This window comes from Ammodytes marinus, assembly GCF_949987685.1.
Source record: "Ammodytes marinus genome assembly, chromosome: 19".
Taxonomy (NCBI): Eukaryota; Metazoa; Chordata; class Actinopteri; order Uranoscopiformes; family Ammodytidae; genus Ammodytes; species Ammodytes marinus.
The window spans coordinates 3,836,144-3,851,540 of record NC_137223.1 but is presented as its reverse complement, the minus strand read 5'-3'; the positions used below and the strand labels follow the sequence as shown (position 1 = coordinate 3,851,540).

The following is a 15,397-nucleotide window of genomic DNA, read 5'->3' as shown; positions in this document are numbered from 1 at the left end:
CCACTAAATGAGTGACTATGATTGATGGGACATGACAGTACACTGTCCACATTATGTGTTGGAAATGGAGTTTTTTCAATGACTCATTGTGTTGAATGAAACTATTCTAACGTTCCATTGTAGCTGACCAGTGTAATGATCGGCAGTGCAAAGGAGTTAGAAATCATCTTTGGAGGAGAGGTCTGCTTCCACAATCACGTGAGAGTTCAACGAAATGTGTCTTGTTTTGCACATGAGGACACTGTCATGTTGTCACCACGCTCTCCCAGTCAACCCTGTACTGATTCTTCTTGGATGATGTGGTGCTTTGTATTGATAGATCTTCAAATAAATGGAATGTACACCTCCCCCTCTGGTCTGCCTTCATTCATTTAGTTTGATCTCATCCGGTTGTTCTTCTCCTTAAAGGTGCACTATGCAACGTTTGGGTGTGTCAGAGAACTGAACGTTTTAGGTATCTAAGCCGGTATATTGTCATAACTGAGTAAACAAACTTTCCTCACTGGAAAATTGGATCGCTGGACCACTGAAGTTAGAAAGCTTAATGAAAAGTTACTGTTTCACTGTTGTTGTTTACAGCAGCAGGGCCCACAGTTTGGTTTACAAACACATTAGTAACTCGTTTGGCGTTTGGTTCCAGATGCCTTGAAAATAATTTACTTTTGATTTATGATGATATAATTATTCAATACTAAGAATATATGCAAATGTAAACAAATGCCCCTCCTCTGAAACTGCATAGTGCACCTTTAAAACTGACTGTCTGTTACAGAGCTTATTGCAAGATCATTTTTGACTACTTTTATCTTTTATTGTAAATCAAGTCACAAAGGTTGAATCAGTCACGTGATTGGCTGTTCGCTCAGTCAGACACTGAAGACATGTCAAGACAATGTCTTGATTGATAAAGAATTGGTGCTGAAAACTGATGAGGGTGACATAATATCAAGTACAATATTGTGATACTAATTTTTGAAGAAAATAAAAGCATGTTGCAGTTCGTAGTCATTTAAGGTGCACTATGCAGCTTCAGGTGAGGGCGATTTGTTTACATTTTCAGAGCCTGCAGTTAGTTTACAAAACATATATTTCTCTACATGTTATTCTTAGTATTGACTAATTATTCCAATCATGAATCAAAACTAAATTATTTGGAGGAATCTGGAAGTTGGAACCAAATGTAAGACTATTATATATTTGTAAACCAAACTGTGGGCTGTGCTTCTGTAAACAACAACTGTGAAACAGTCACTTTTCAGGTATAGCTTTCTAACTTCAGTGTTCCAGCGATCCAATTTTCCTGTGATGAAAGTTTGTTCAATTCAGTTATGAGAATATACCTACACATATTTTGTCTGTTCTTATCCATTCGATTTTCATTCCATAATATCCTAAATAATGAACCATTTAGGTCTCGGTAGCACATCCCCAGCCCCAGCAGTTCCAGTGCTTTTCAGCCCTGGCTCTTACACAGACTGTGACTGTTCTCTGACTGTCAGTCTTTGGTCACGTGCATGTCAACCTCTTTGAAATGGGATGGATTAGGTTTATCTGTGCCTTCTCAGCAAGGCACGTCGCTTGGTGTGCACCGGGGAGATATTCATTACCAAATCCTGGGAAATATTCAGTGAATTTATACTGTTACTTACTTTTGAACTAACAAGACTAGCAAGTCTCCCTGGACTACAAGCCACTGCAAGAACAGGTAGGCTCTGACCATTTTGACCTAACAGTAACGAAGTATCGAACTTCAGTGTATTTACTGAGTATCTGTACTTTACTTGAGTATCTGCTTTTTGAAAACTTTGACTCTGACTCCACTACATTTCAAAGACAAAAATGTTACTTTTGACTCCACTACATTTCTAGGAGACAAACAAAGTTAAAGTTACTTTCAGACTAAGAAAAGCATTGAAGTCAGCTGTTTATTTTTCTAACATGCAATAAGCCACATGCTACGTTTATCACATAAGGAAACCATTTACAGTACCCGCTTTAATTTTAGAATGATAATTTGAGTTAAATATTTGTCACTTCACTTCTCCATTTGATCCCCTTGTCTTGTTGGATCACCAGTCCTACGTTAGTCCTTTGCCTTTATCTAGCAGAAATGTACACTTTGTACTTTTAAATGCTTAATTTAAAAAAAGCAAATATTGGACTTTAACTAGAGTTAAAAAGTTAATTCTGGGCAACTTTCACTTGTATTTGAGTAATATTTGACTAGGAGTATCTATACTTTGACCTACTGGGGTTGAGTATTTGTCCATCACTGAGAATCATTCATCATAAATGTACTTTGGTGTATGAAAAAATAGCCCAGGCATAAAATTGACCATAGTAGAGTTGTAGTGATACATTCTGTAAATAGCATTGAATATAATGAATCTTCATTTTCCTTATAAATATGAATTTTTTGTATTAATGTATATATAGTCTTTGAAATGACGGAAAGTAATAATGACCATAACAGCTTATATCTCAAGGTGAGGGTCTTCAGATGTCCACTTTATGCCCCCCTCCCAAAAAAGATATATATATTATTACAATATTTTCAGCTCTGCATCTATTCTTGACTAAATATCATGTGCATTTCAAATGTGTTTTTATTTATTTGTGCATATCAGCACAGTGATGAAGTAGATAATAGTAAAAAAAAAATGTATTGCGAATAAAGTTACTATTGAATTGTACCAAAAAGGTATAATGTCATTATTGGCTCATGTTTTGAGTACCACATGCATACTGTAACCCTTCTTTGGTCCTTTCTCTACATTGTTAGTGCTGTGATGACTATTTTCATAACTTATTGGTAGAGAACCGACCCCATCATTCGATCCTATAGCTCCTTCAGGCGTGTTGGCCCTCTACATTGCCTGGATATTAGTGTCTAAATGGGCACATTGATCACCTGTAGGTCTCAGCACTACAATGAACCTTCAGTCTGCCATCAACAAAGAGCTGTTCATCCCTCGTGATGAGCGCATGCTGGTGGCAGTGGAGGTGCGCAGGAGGAAGAGGAAAAGGATGTCCTTCATGCCCACCGGGGCCAAAGGAGACTACACCACATTCATCTGTGTTTCAGGTTGGACTTTTAAACTTTTCCTGAGTTCTAAATCTCATACTCTTTCTTTGTTCCATTCTACAAACTACAGCTGATCATTAAAATAATGTAGTTAGCATGCAGTACTGTAGGCATACCATTGGGACATAATTTTACTTATTTATTGCATCATAACTTAGCACCTCGATCTTGCCTCTTGCATATCCGTCGGATCCCCGGTTGTTTTCAGGCAATGTGACGTCACTTCCGGGTGCGCACTGGATTGTGGGTCAGAATCGCCCCAAATAGCAATGCTGATAACACTAAAAATCATCCCAGAAGTACAGTCCCGAACAACAGTCTTGTCACTTATCAATTTTGTAGAAACAACAGCTTATAAACTGACTTTTAATTAATCCATTGGTTTTAAAAAATGGCTCATATGAAAGCTAAAACCCTCCCAAATGATGTTTAATAAAATAAAATAAATTTGCTTCACTGAAGAAATATTGATAATTTAATGAACACAGATAGGTCAGATTTATGCAACATATTTTTGTATTTGAAGTAAATTATTTGTTAAATTTTCACATTACTCTCTGTAGGCGACAAGACTTTCTGTTCTGACCTTTCTGTGTTCATTAAATGATCAATATTTCTGTAGTGAAGCAAATTTATTTAAGTATATTAAACATAGTTTAAGGATAATAGTTGGCATACGGGTATTTTTAAGCATACTAAATCGACCACAAGAATTTGGACATCCTGAAACATTTTCTTCCAAACTAAATAGCAGAAAGTTTTGGTAATGGAACGCAGGGTTTATTTGGTGAAATGAGCTAGACATAGAAAGTCTTAGTCTTATCGCAGACTTGCAACATCAAAAACTGAAGTACCGCTAGATATCCTCAGATCATAAACACAAGCTTTGATTGGTCAGTTTTCTTACTGCAATCTTTAATTAAGTACACACTGCCTGGCTACAAGTGATTTGTTAAAGTTAATATAATTTACCAGTTAGCATTTTATATGTTAAAGAGAGAATAGGGAAATAGAAAAAAATATTTACATGGATAATATACATCTAAAAGCATGAAATGTGCATTTGATCAATTACTTATAAAAGGAAACAGAAAATGCTATTCATCATCTCTTCGTCTGGCTGGATCTGGCTAGAGAATTTTATCATCATCACAGGCGATATTTCCAATTGCAAGACAGCGTTGGAAGAACCGCCCTGAATGTCTTATCCACCACAGCCACGGCGTGGACTTGGTCACAGGCCTCCTCCATGGCCTGAATGACCTGAGCCTGGGCCAGAAGATCGGAAACCTTCCACCGCCATGCCGAGAAAAACTCTTCGATTGGGTTAAGAAAAGGACAGTATATGGTGGAAGGTATAGGACTGTGAACTGTGGTTGGTGTTGAAACCAGTTCTGGACCAGAGCAGCACGGTCCCAGATGACAATGTATTGTTTCTGGTGCATTTGGTTACCTGCTATGTTGTGCAATTGGTCTAAAAATGTGAGTATGTGAGCTGTGTTGTAAGGGCCAATTTTGGCATGACGGTGGAGGACCCCATCCTGTTTAATGGCCGCACAAAGGGTGATGCTACGTTGCCCTGGGACATTGATTACAGCCCTATGGCCAATTATGTTTCTGCCTCTCCGTCTTGCTTTGGTGAGGTTGAACCCTGACTCATCTAGGAGGATGAATTAACGCTGGATTTCCTCAGCATCCATCTGTAGAACTCTCTGAAATACAGTGATAGACAAGATTGTGTAGTTCAGAATAGATCTAGTATACAGTCTATGTCGGTGGAGGAGCGCAAGGTCTCTAATATCCACTAGCTCTGTGATGTTGTCATGAATGAGTGGAAGAGAATTCCAATGGCAACCTGTGAAGCTCTGGTGATCTCTATGCCTAAGAGGGTTTAGGCAGTGCTGGAAAATACTCACTTTTGTTGCCAGCAGTTAAGACGTTAATGGCTGTGTTTTGAGTTATTTTGAGGGGACAGTAAATGTACACAGTTATACAAGCTGTACACCAACTACTTTACATTGTATCAAAGTGTCATTCCTTCATTGTTGGCCATGATACTGTTCATGTCAAAAGGTCATGTTTGCAGTATGCAACATCACAATGCTACTGTAAAGTCAACAATACATACCTCCACATTCTCATGCCGCAACTGTTTGACCCTCGCTGAATTCCTCTCAAAAGGCACTCGATACAGTTGTTTCATTTGGACCTGATTTATTTTCAGGATGCATGCCAGTGTTGACAGAGAGACCTGGTGGACATTATTGAAAATGTCATGGTCACCAATAATGTTGGCTTGAAGTTCTCTGAGCCTGATTGCATTGTTAGCCAAAAACATGTTTATTATCTCTCTCTCTTGTTGTTGTGTGAATATGGGCCCCCTTCCTCCTCGCCGGTCTCGAGCCTCAATCCCATGTAGAAAATAACACATGTAACCTACTGTAGAAGATCACAGGAAGGGGTATCCAAAATGTTGGTCTTCTTCTTCTTCTTCTCCTCCTCCTTCTTCTCCTCCTCCTCCTCCTCCTCCTTCTTCTTCTTCTTCTTCTTCTTCTTCTTCTTCTTCTTCTTCTTCTTCTTCTTCTTCTTCTTCTTCTTCTTCTTCTTCTTCTTCTTCTTCTTCTTTTTCTTCTCCTCTTTTCAAAAAGTGTGAGGCTGAAATTGTGCGTATAGTGGTGACCATATGGGCCAATGGTTTGCTTCTTGAGTTTAAGGTTTTGATAATTGTGTAATACTTTTGATTTTACTGTTTGCGCGATCGGATTTTTAAAAATTATTTCTGTACTTTTTAACCTGTACTGGATACAGTATTTTTGAAAAATGAAAGGAAGATAAAAGTTAAGAAGATGGGGCAACACGTTGCTGTTTTGTTATTTTTTATTTTATTTTATGCCATCTCTGAAAAAAACGCAATGAATCTTGGGATATGATGGGCCGCGAAGGATACATCTGTTGGACCCTTCAAAACCGTGAAACGAAGGCTGCATTTCTCGGCCGCATATGAAGGAGCCTTCGAAATGGGACAAGCCTTGACGCGCCGCTATGATGCAATCGGTCTTCAAATGCAGCCTTCGAAGGCTGCGGCCCCTTACAGTTTTTGCCTAATGCTTACACACTAATAGTGGTTGCTAGGTCCAAACTTGGAAAATCACACAGACTCACACACATGAAATATACAAAATAAAACTAATTGAATACCAATCAGTGTGAGCCTTAGCACTACAAATAGACTTACAGTTTTTTCCTAATGCTTAAACACTAATAGTGGTTGCTATGCCCAAAGGATCACAACCTCTAACTTTGGTGACCATGCCCTAAACACAAGCACCAACCCCACAAACACAAAATAGGCTTTGCGCTGTGTTTGAAATTCTGCAACACACTTCTTGCAAAACACTACACACTGTTTTTTACACAAGACACATTGTTCAAAAAGGAAATCTCCTGCAATCCTTGTGAAAACACATCTATTTAAAATTCAAAACACAACTAAAATTGGAAAAGCACACAGACTCACACACTTTAAAAATAAAAAAATAAATCTAATTGAATACCAATCAGTGTGAGCCTTAGCACTACAAATACACTTCAGGTGAGCTCAGCTTCTTTGTGAGACAGTAAGAGTCAGGGGAAGAGGACAAGAGAGAGCGGTAGGAGGACGATGACAAAGGAGACAACAGACGGAGACACATACAACAGGGACACTATAGTGGACCATGTTATAGATCATGGCCTAACAATATAAGAGCCTGGGCAGAGAGTCCAGCCCAACTACACAGTAGCTCCATAATTAGGACATTTATACTGGATATCAGGAATACTTTTGCTCTTGGTTCTCAAAGGATGACATTGCATGTGATGTCGATGAGGCGATGTGGCCAGACGCAAACGGGAGGCGGTATCCAAAGGATTAATAATCCACTCACCCCATTCCTAACAACACTGTTTTTATTTTATTTTACTGTAATTATTTCAGAGTTTATATTGACAAACTGAATTGCTTCTTGAACTGCAATACCTATTTGTTTATTTGTTGGCCAAAACAATGACATTGCAAAATACACTTTTTTTTCAGAAGCTTTTTTATTTTTATTTTCATGTGTCTAGATGAACTGTAGTGAATCAATCTTTCACAAAAAAAATCTGTATGAAACTTGTAAAGTCAAAAACCATCCAAAGTAGTGAATACAGCTGTGTTTTGCGTAAAGCACATCTGTGTGTTGTTGCTGCTAGGAAAGAGTAATTCAAAGGTGCATATGTGTGTATTGTTTTGATGCTAAAAACAGTTTTGAAATGGGATTGTTAGGTTTTGTTTCAAGAGTTTCATTTTGCTGTATAAGTTAGAGGTTTATCTCCATGTGCTTTGTCCTATTCGGCCTGTGTGTTAAGTTTTGACACAGTGGGCCAAAGTCTGCAACATGTGTGTAAGCAATCGGCAAAAACTGTAAGCTTTTTAATTTTAATTTTCATATGTCTAGATGAACTGCAGTGAATCAATCTTTTACAAAAAATAAACCAGTATGAGACTTTTAAAGTAAAAAAACATACTGTAATGAATACAGCTGTGTTTTGCATTAAGCACATCTGTGTGCTGTTGCTGCTAGGAAAAAGTAATTCAAAGGTGCATGTGTGTATTGTTTTGATGCCAAAAACAGTTTTGAAATGGGATTGTTAGGTTTTGTTTCAAGAGCTTCATTTTGCTGTATAATAAGTTAGAAGATTATCTCCATGTGCTTTGTCTCATTCTGTGTGTTAAGTTTTGACACAGTGGGCTAAAGTCTGCAACATGTGTGTAAGCAATCAGCAAAAACTGTAATTGGGACACAGCTATAGTTTATCTGCACTTTCTCCGTGTAGTTCTTAACAGTACTCAAATCACTGAGAAGTAGAATTGCTAAATGTGTTTTAGGTTGTCAACAGCAGTGCGTAACTGGTTCAGACAGAATTAAGCAATATGAAGCGTGTGTGTTTCATATGGTGACAGAATAAGGTTTTTATAAATTAGTGTATAGTTTTGAAAAGAGTATTTCATTTTGCAAAGGGTCTGAGGAGTTCTGCTAATTGGGTGTTTGGTTGTGCTAATTGTGTGTAGTGTTTTGAGAAAACGGGCCCTGTTTTCAAAATCGTGCTCAAGCAATCGAAAAAAACTGTAACATAGAGAACACAAGTGAAGGCAAGTCAAAAAAATATGAAAAGAACATTTACAATAAAATATTAAAAAGAAGAGCTGTACAGTTGTGCAGGAGTAGGCATGATAAAAAAATTAGCAAATGATCACCAACAGATTGTATTGTTACTAAATGATCAATTATTCAAGGCTATTATTTCCATTGTGAACTGTTATTGAAGGTATTTTTCAAAAAGGATGCTCTTTTTTGAATATGATCTGTGTAAACCTAGTGACCAATGCCAGGCCCCATCAGCTGCACATTACCAAGGTCAAGCAGTTTTGTGGCTCGCCCTCCTTCACCAGGAGGTCCCAGTGGACGGTGGAGCAGCTTCGACAGGTCAACGGCATCAACCCCAACAAGGTCGGCAGCATTCAGTCCATTTTAATTGTGTGTGTGTGTGTGTGTGTGTGTGTGTGTGTGTGTGTATGTTTGTGTGTGTGTTTGTGTGCGTATATGACTTTATCACTTAATTCTCCTGTGCCCTGCTCTTCCAGGACAGCCCAGAGTTTGACCTGGTGTTTGACAATGCTGGGGACCAGTGGGTGGCCATCTCATCAGCAGAGAAGTGTATCTTTGTTCAGATCCTGTACCACGCTTGCCAGACCTACTGGAACGGTAAAGCAGGGAGTCTGGGAAAGGCCGGGAAGCTGGGCAAGGTGAGCTCCCAGAGGAGAGCGAGTCAGTCCGCTCAACATGAGGTCAAGGCTGGTTCCAGTGGCTCCCCACCTGCCTCTACATCCAAAAGCCTTCAAGCCAGGAGGAAGAGCTATGTTCCTCCAAGACAGACAGAGTTTATCAACTGCCAGTCCAAACTCACAGGAGGTAGTGTCATATGAGGTTTTTTTTTAGGAATCTCTATTAATTATTTTGTTCATATGTGAATAACCTCAGTCGTTATCTGTCGTCCTTATTTTTACAGACGCCTGCACCATGAATCTGGTCATCTACCGCTGCAAAGCCTTCTTGAATCGCATGAAGAATATGATGGTTGCAAACCAAAGGCGATCACCAGGTGGGAACCATCCCTAAAGTGATTTTAATATAAGTGTCAGGTCAAAATCCACAGTCCTCATTCCGGACAAATTACATTCTAAAGTTCAGCTATAGTTATACACTTTAGCAGTTGGAGTTAAACAAATCAAGTGGGTATCTTCCTTTATAAGTTATCAATATCCTTTCAATGTACATAGGGGCATTTCATTGATTTTCTTTAACATAAAACCTGCCTTGTCTGCAATAATGCTAGCTTCACCAATATGAAATAAGACATCAATCTTCTCCTCTGCATGGTCACAGTTGTGCACAAAACATGTTATGCCCATATTGGTTTACATAAATTGCTGCATTTATATAGTGCTTTTATCCAAAAGACAGTTTTGTGTACGCACAATTGGGAGCAATTTGGGGTTCAGTGTCTTGACAAAGGACACTTTGACATATAGCCAGTGTTTACACAACAAGACATACCCGGTAAAGCACTACTGTGTGGGTCACCACATTGTATCAGCACTCAGATCCCAGCACACTACCACTGTAGTGCAACTGTATCGATTAAACACACACAAATAAACTTGAGGCATATAAATACACTGTTGGTGATGGTTAAGCCTGTGAAGGTTTATTTAACTGAACTGTGTTGCAGCGTGAGTAGAGAGATGTATTGATTACAATAGAAACAATGTGTTCCTTTCCCAGGTCTCCCCATGTGTTCTTTTCACTCTATACTACCATGACTCCTCCGGACATGGGCTGGTGTCTCTCTTTGGGTCATTTTCCTTTCTGTCTTTTTGTCTATTGTGCTCAGTGTGCTGCACCTCTCTGCTGCAGCAGAAAGGCCTCTCTGTGATGTGGCGCCGCTCAGATGACAGGAGACTTTGTTTATTTTCGGGGAGGTCCACACAATAGCCGGTCTTTAGGAAGCCCAGAGCTGTGAGACCATTGAACTGGTTGACAGGGACAGTGGAAGAGATGTACCAGGCTGCACCAAGTTACACTTCAACAGCACTTCATGCTTAACCTCAGTTGACCTGTGACATGTGGTATTACTTCTGACGATGTTGAGTTAAAACTTAATAAAGCAGCACCAAAAACATGAAACGATAACGTAAATCAAAAACACAGACAGACACAGACAGACACAGACACACACACACACACACACACACACACACACACACACACACACACACACACACACACACACACACACACACACATAAACAGACAGAGCCTCAGCTGTGTATTAACACCAGATTTTTTGTGCAAACACAGTACAGACAGGTAGCGGATAGTGAAGCGATTTTAACATCAATCGTTCTCCAGAAGTTCTGACTCTACCTTTAACAGTATTTGATTGATTTCTTACTTTCAGCACATTAACTGCCCACTTTACTAAAATTGTCTTATCACACTTTCTGGTGGTATGAACAGGTCAGCCTGGAGGGAGCACTATGGGTAATGTAGTCCAGAGGATGAACGTGGCTCTGGGGGAGCGTGGAAACAGACTGTCTCGTGCTGAGGACAAGACGGTGGAGCTGATGCAGAAAACCCAGCAGTTGGCAGATACTGCTCACAAGGTGACATACACAACATACACTTTTCTTAACAATATAAATAATTGTTAAAATATGTTATCAAGGCAAAAGAGTTCATAATGTCTATTATAAATTATTTTCTTTTAAAGGAATAGTTCAACATTTTAGATTTTTAGCAATTTGCCTCACTCTCTGGCTCAATATAAGGTGTCATAAACCTTCATTGTAACTATGCGTGCATTTTTTATGAAGTTAGGGGCATAGGTCTCTCATCCGGGTTAGCTTAGCTCCAGTAGCTAAGGGGAGCAATAGCCTGACTCTGCTGGCAGCAAGAAGATAAACTTTACAACACCACTAAACGCTCCTGTGTACTTGTTGTGACCCATTTATTTACCAAGTTATTTTTGGCACGGTGGTCCTTCAAATAGGCCTACATACCGATAGGAAACTGCAGATGGGCTTCTCAGCAGCCTATGTAAACAAGACGTCAGTGATTATACAGAGCAGCAGAGAGATGGCTGTGAAGATCCAGAACGATATGGATTTGAACCAGAATACACTGAGGAGCAACATGTGTTTTGGAAGAGGAGCGGCTGAGGCTGCAGCAAAGGCACTCGTTTTCAGTTCAGTTCAGTTCAGTTTTATTTTGTCATTGTTACAGGTAACAACGAAACGCTGTCAGAGCAAACACAAACAGGCATAACGTTTTAGTTGTCCACCAATTTACATTTACATAATTAATCTGATCTCCATAAATCAATCAATAAATCAATCACCCAGTATTGTACACATGGTAGCTACTCCTATATGTCATACATAACCCATAAGGTGCTGGTGCAATAAATAAATAAATATTGGTTTCTGTCGGTAGGTTGACAAGCCCCACACCGACACCGCCAGTTGTGACTCTCCCCTCGTCCCCAGGCTGTTCACCTGCCTCAGCCTCCCTCCTCGCCCGCTCCCCTTCCAACACATGTAGTTTCTCCTTCGTTTATTCTGGTTCAAATCCATACGCTTTTGGATCTTTGCAGCAATCTTTCTTTTGCTCCGTATAATCGCCGCCGTTTTGTTTACTGAAGGCCCATCTGCGGTAGTTCGCTCATGCTCATAGAGACACAACGTGCCAAAAATAACAAGCGCAACATGGCGTACAAAATAAACGAGTCACAACAAGCACACAGGAGCATTTAATGATGTTGTAAATTGTATCTTCTTGCTGCCAGCAGAGTCAGGCTATTGCTCCCCTTACCTACCAGCGCTGGAGCTATACTAACCCAGATGAGCAACCTCTGCCCCTAACTTCATCAAAAATTCATGCAAAATTACAGGGAAGGTTTCTGTTGCCTTATATTAAGTTGGAGAGTGAGGCAAATCGCGGATAATTGGAAATGTTTAACTATTCTTTTAAGATAACAAACATATCTGTTCCCATGCAGCTGGCCCTGAAGCGTTCGAAGTAAAGCCTGTTGGAGGATGAATGGCGTTCTTCAGAATACTTAAGATGAATCCTGGAATATGGACACTAACACTCTTCATGAAAGCCTGTTTGTAAGAAGACAACTGGAGAAGAGCCACTCTGGCTTTGGACCATTACTAAACTGTTTCTATTGTAACTGAGTGCAGTGTAGAGAACTAAATATTTGGTGCTTGCGATTTTAATCTGTGCTTGATCAAATGATCATCTGTGTTCAGTTTTTGCCTGTTGTCAGATGAACTTGAAGATAGCTGGACTTGTAGATTTAAGCTGCAGTTATTATAGTTCAAACACCGAAGACAATAAACTTGGCACGCATAACTGAAACAATGTGGGCGTGCTCTATAACATATTGGCTTACTACTCAAGTTGTCTTTAGTAATGATATGTAGGAAAAGTGTCACATTGATGGTTCAGTTTGCCCTGCGTGCATTGTAATGATGAAAATAAGAATGTCAAGTGAAGAATGTCAAGTGAAGTTACCCACACATTGCTGCTTGCAGCTTTATAATTTTGGTCTTTGAAACCAGGTTCAACCATGAAAGGGTTAAAAAAGGAATCTGCTTAAACCGAGAATATATTTTAACATGTTTGTTTTCTATAATTTGTTATCAACACTTTTATCTAGCACTTATTACACTAAACTTAAGATCTGCGTCACAGGTAGTAATGCTTAGGGTGAATGGTATTCTTTTTACCCTTCTGTATCTGCACATGGTTTTTACTAAATTATATATAATTGTACTCAAGTTTGATTTGACATTACACTTTATCACCAATTGTTGCCATCATTATGTGTTCCTGGTTTCTGTTTGTTTTAAGTGTGTGTTTATGTGCGTTTGAACAGTGCACATTGCCATGTCTTGTGTAAAATCTGTGTCCTCTATGTTCATATTGCTGTCTTGAACACTTGTCAAACTGTCACTGCATATTTTGTCTCCTGTTCTGTGTCTTCTGGTCTATGTATGTCATTGTGTGTTTTTTAGTTTGTATTAGAGGTATTGTCTTTGACTGTTGAGTGAAATTGAATCATGTGGGGAAGGTCAAAAGGATTACTTTTCATTGAGGCGTTCAAGTGAACCTGTCTGTGTGGAAAAGTCTATATAAAGTGACTATAAAGTGTAAATGTTGTCTTAAGCTGAAACCCTTTATGTTTGCATAGCAAATTTTAGTAATTAAAGTGGGCAGATCTAAACAGTGATTTAAGTATGCATTTGTGTAAACTAAACACAATTTTGTCTTTGATAAATTAACCAAGGATATTCTTTTTAACTTTATTAAAGGGTTCAAGCCTGCATGGCTGAGTTTGCTCAGGTTTGTTATTATTCGTCTAATGCCGCATCTCAAATATAAGAGAAAATGAATATTTTGCTCAAACAACCATGAGCTGGAATGAGCTAGAAACATGAAATTTGGCACAATACCTTGAAAGGATTTGCAAACGCTTCCCAGGAAATATAAGCCATCCGGTCCTGGTAGCGCTACAATTAAATAGAGAAGAAGAAAGACACAGTAAGTCCTATTAACTTGAAATCTGCCACAAAGCTGCAGCAGATAGTAAAGTCTATTGGACCATAATGGTCCCATGTGACGGTACTGTGCTAATTAGCAAAAACTGGTAAACAGGAAGTTTAAATCTTTCAAATTTGGCTCTATCAACACCAAATTTCTACACTGCCCAGCCTAAAGAAAAGTCACACACTCAAATATCTTGTTAGACCATCTTTAGCTTTGATTACGGCACATAAGGTTGCTCTGAACCTAGACCTGACGAACTGAAGCAACCCCAGATCCTACTGTATACTGCCACACAGGCTTGTACAGTAGGCAAGGCATGATGGGAGCATCACTTCATTCACCTCTACTCTTACCCTGATGCACCCATCACTCTGATCAGGGTCAATCTGGTCTCATCAGACCAGACAACCCTTTTCCATTACTCCTGAGTCCAGGGCTGTACGCTTATTTTTTTGGTGGTAGCACTGGTGCTAGCAATCAAAAAAATTCAGTAGCACAAAAAAAAATTTGGTAGCACACAAAGTAAAAAACTTGCATAACCTTAACTGTAGTGGCAACCTGTTTGCCACTCTTGCAGGACGTGGGATTCTGGACTCGTGCTCAAAAAGAAAATACAAGGCCGATGTAACATGAAAAAGTAGTGGATTTATTTCTCAAAGAATACTCGACAATGAACAAAAAATATACGTAATGCTACGGTCAGAAAAGTGAAGCTCCCATCCTGCTCTGATACTTCAATAACACTGCAGAAAGCCGACAAGTGACTCATTTACCTCAGTTGTACGACACTAAGCTACGCTTTACGACAGTAACCACCTGTGATAACAAGTGACAAAATAAGGGTACTATCTACTGATTAGACCTAAATATACAACTAAATATAAGCTATGATAATTATTATTAATTAAAGCAAAATATATTATTAACACATGCCTATCCTCTCCATGGCTCTAACACTTAACCCTTAAATTTCGCTCTAATTACCTTTGAGCATGTCATCTTGGTCTCATTTGAGATTCTCAATTAATATTATATCCTAGTGTGTGCAGTAATAATTATAGAAGAATGAATAGAGGTGCACTGATTGCAATTTAGACAAAAGAATCTAACCTGCCAATTGCAATTTTTTGCTGATTCAGAATTATTTCTCCCTATAAAAATATAAAAATAATATCTAAGGAAGGAATCTGAGGCATCGGGTAATGTGAGCCACCCCCTGTATCTAGGCAACGGAAAACATTTGTGGTCATGTGAGATATATGTTTTCAAGCCCCTCTCATTTCCCCATGGCCCTGAAAGAGAGGACCTCATGGTGCTGTGGTAAGCATGTTTTTTTCACCAAAATAGGTATTTTGCATGTTAAAAGTAAATGTTCTTGCTGTCAACTTAATCAACTGTTGTGCCAAAGCAAATGTATTCACGTAGAACAACTTCTATCATATGTGTTGATGAACTACCAACATATGAAACCATGTGATGCTGATAACTGAAGATTAGCCTGAAATGCTAAGAGAGGTAGTTTTTTCTCAAATTGTGGTGGTGGGGGAAAGTGAGCCACTATCTCACTTTCCCGCACCATGAGGCACAAGTTAAGTTTAGTCTTAAACATATTTTA

General features: G+C 39.0%; 1 protein-coding gene across 1 annotated transcript; it reads left to right on the top strand.

Moving 5' to 3' along the window:
• Positions 1 to 2,922: 2,922 nt before the first annotated feature.
• stxbp6l (syntaxin binding protein 6 (amisyn), like) lies at positions 2,923 to 12,250 on the top strand (the record flags this gene model as incomplete). The annotated part of the gene is made up of 7 exons (XM_080048214.1): positions 2,923 to 3,085; positions 8,486 to 8,616; positions 8,751 to 9,078; positions 9,176 to 9,268; positions 10,687 to 10,832; positions 11,715 to 11,765; positions 12,227 to 12,250. The coding sequence occupies exons 1-7, from the start codon at positions 2,932 to 2,934 to the stop codon at positions 12,248 to 12,250; spliced, it is 927 nt and encodes a 308-aa protein (XP_079904340.1). The 5' UTR covers positions 2,923 to 2,931.
• Positions 12,251 to 15,397: the final 3,147 nt, after the last annotated feature.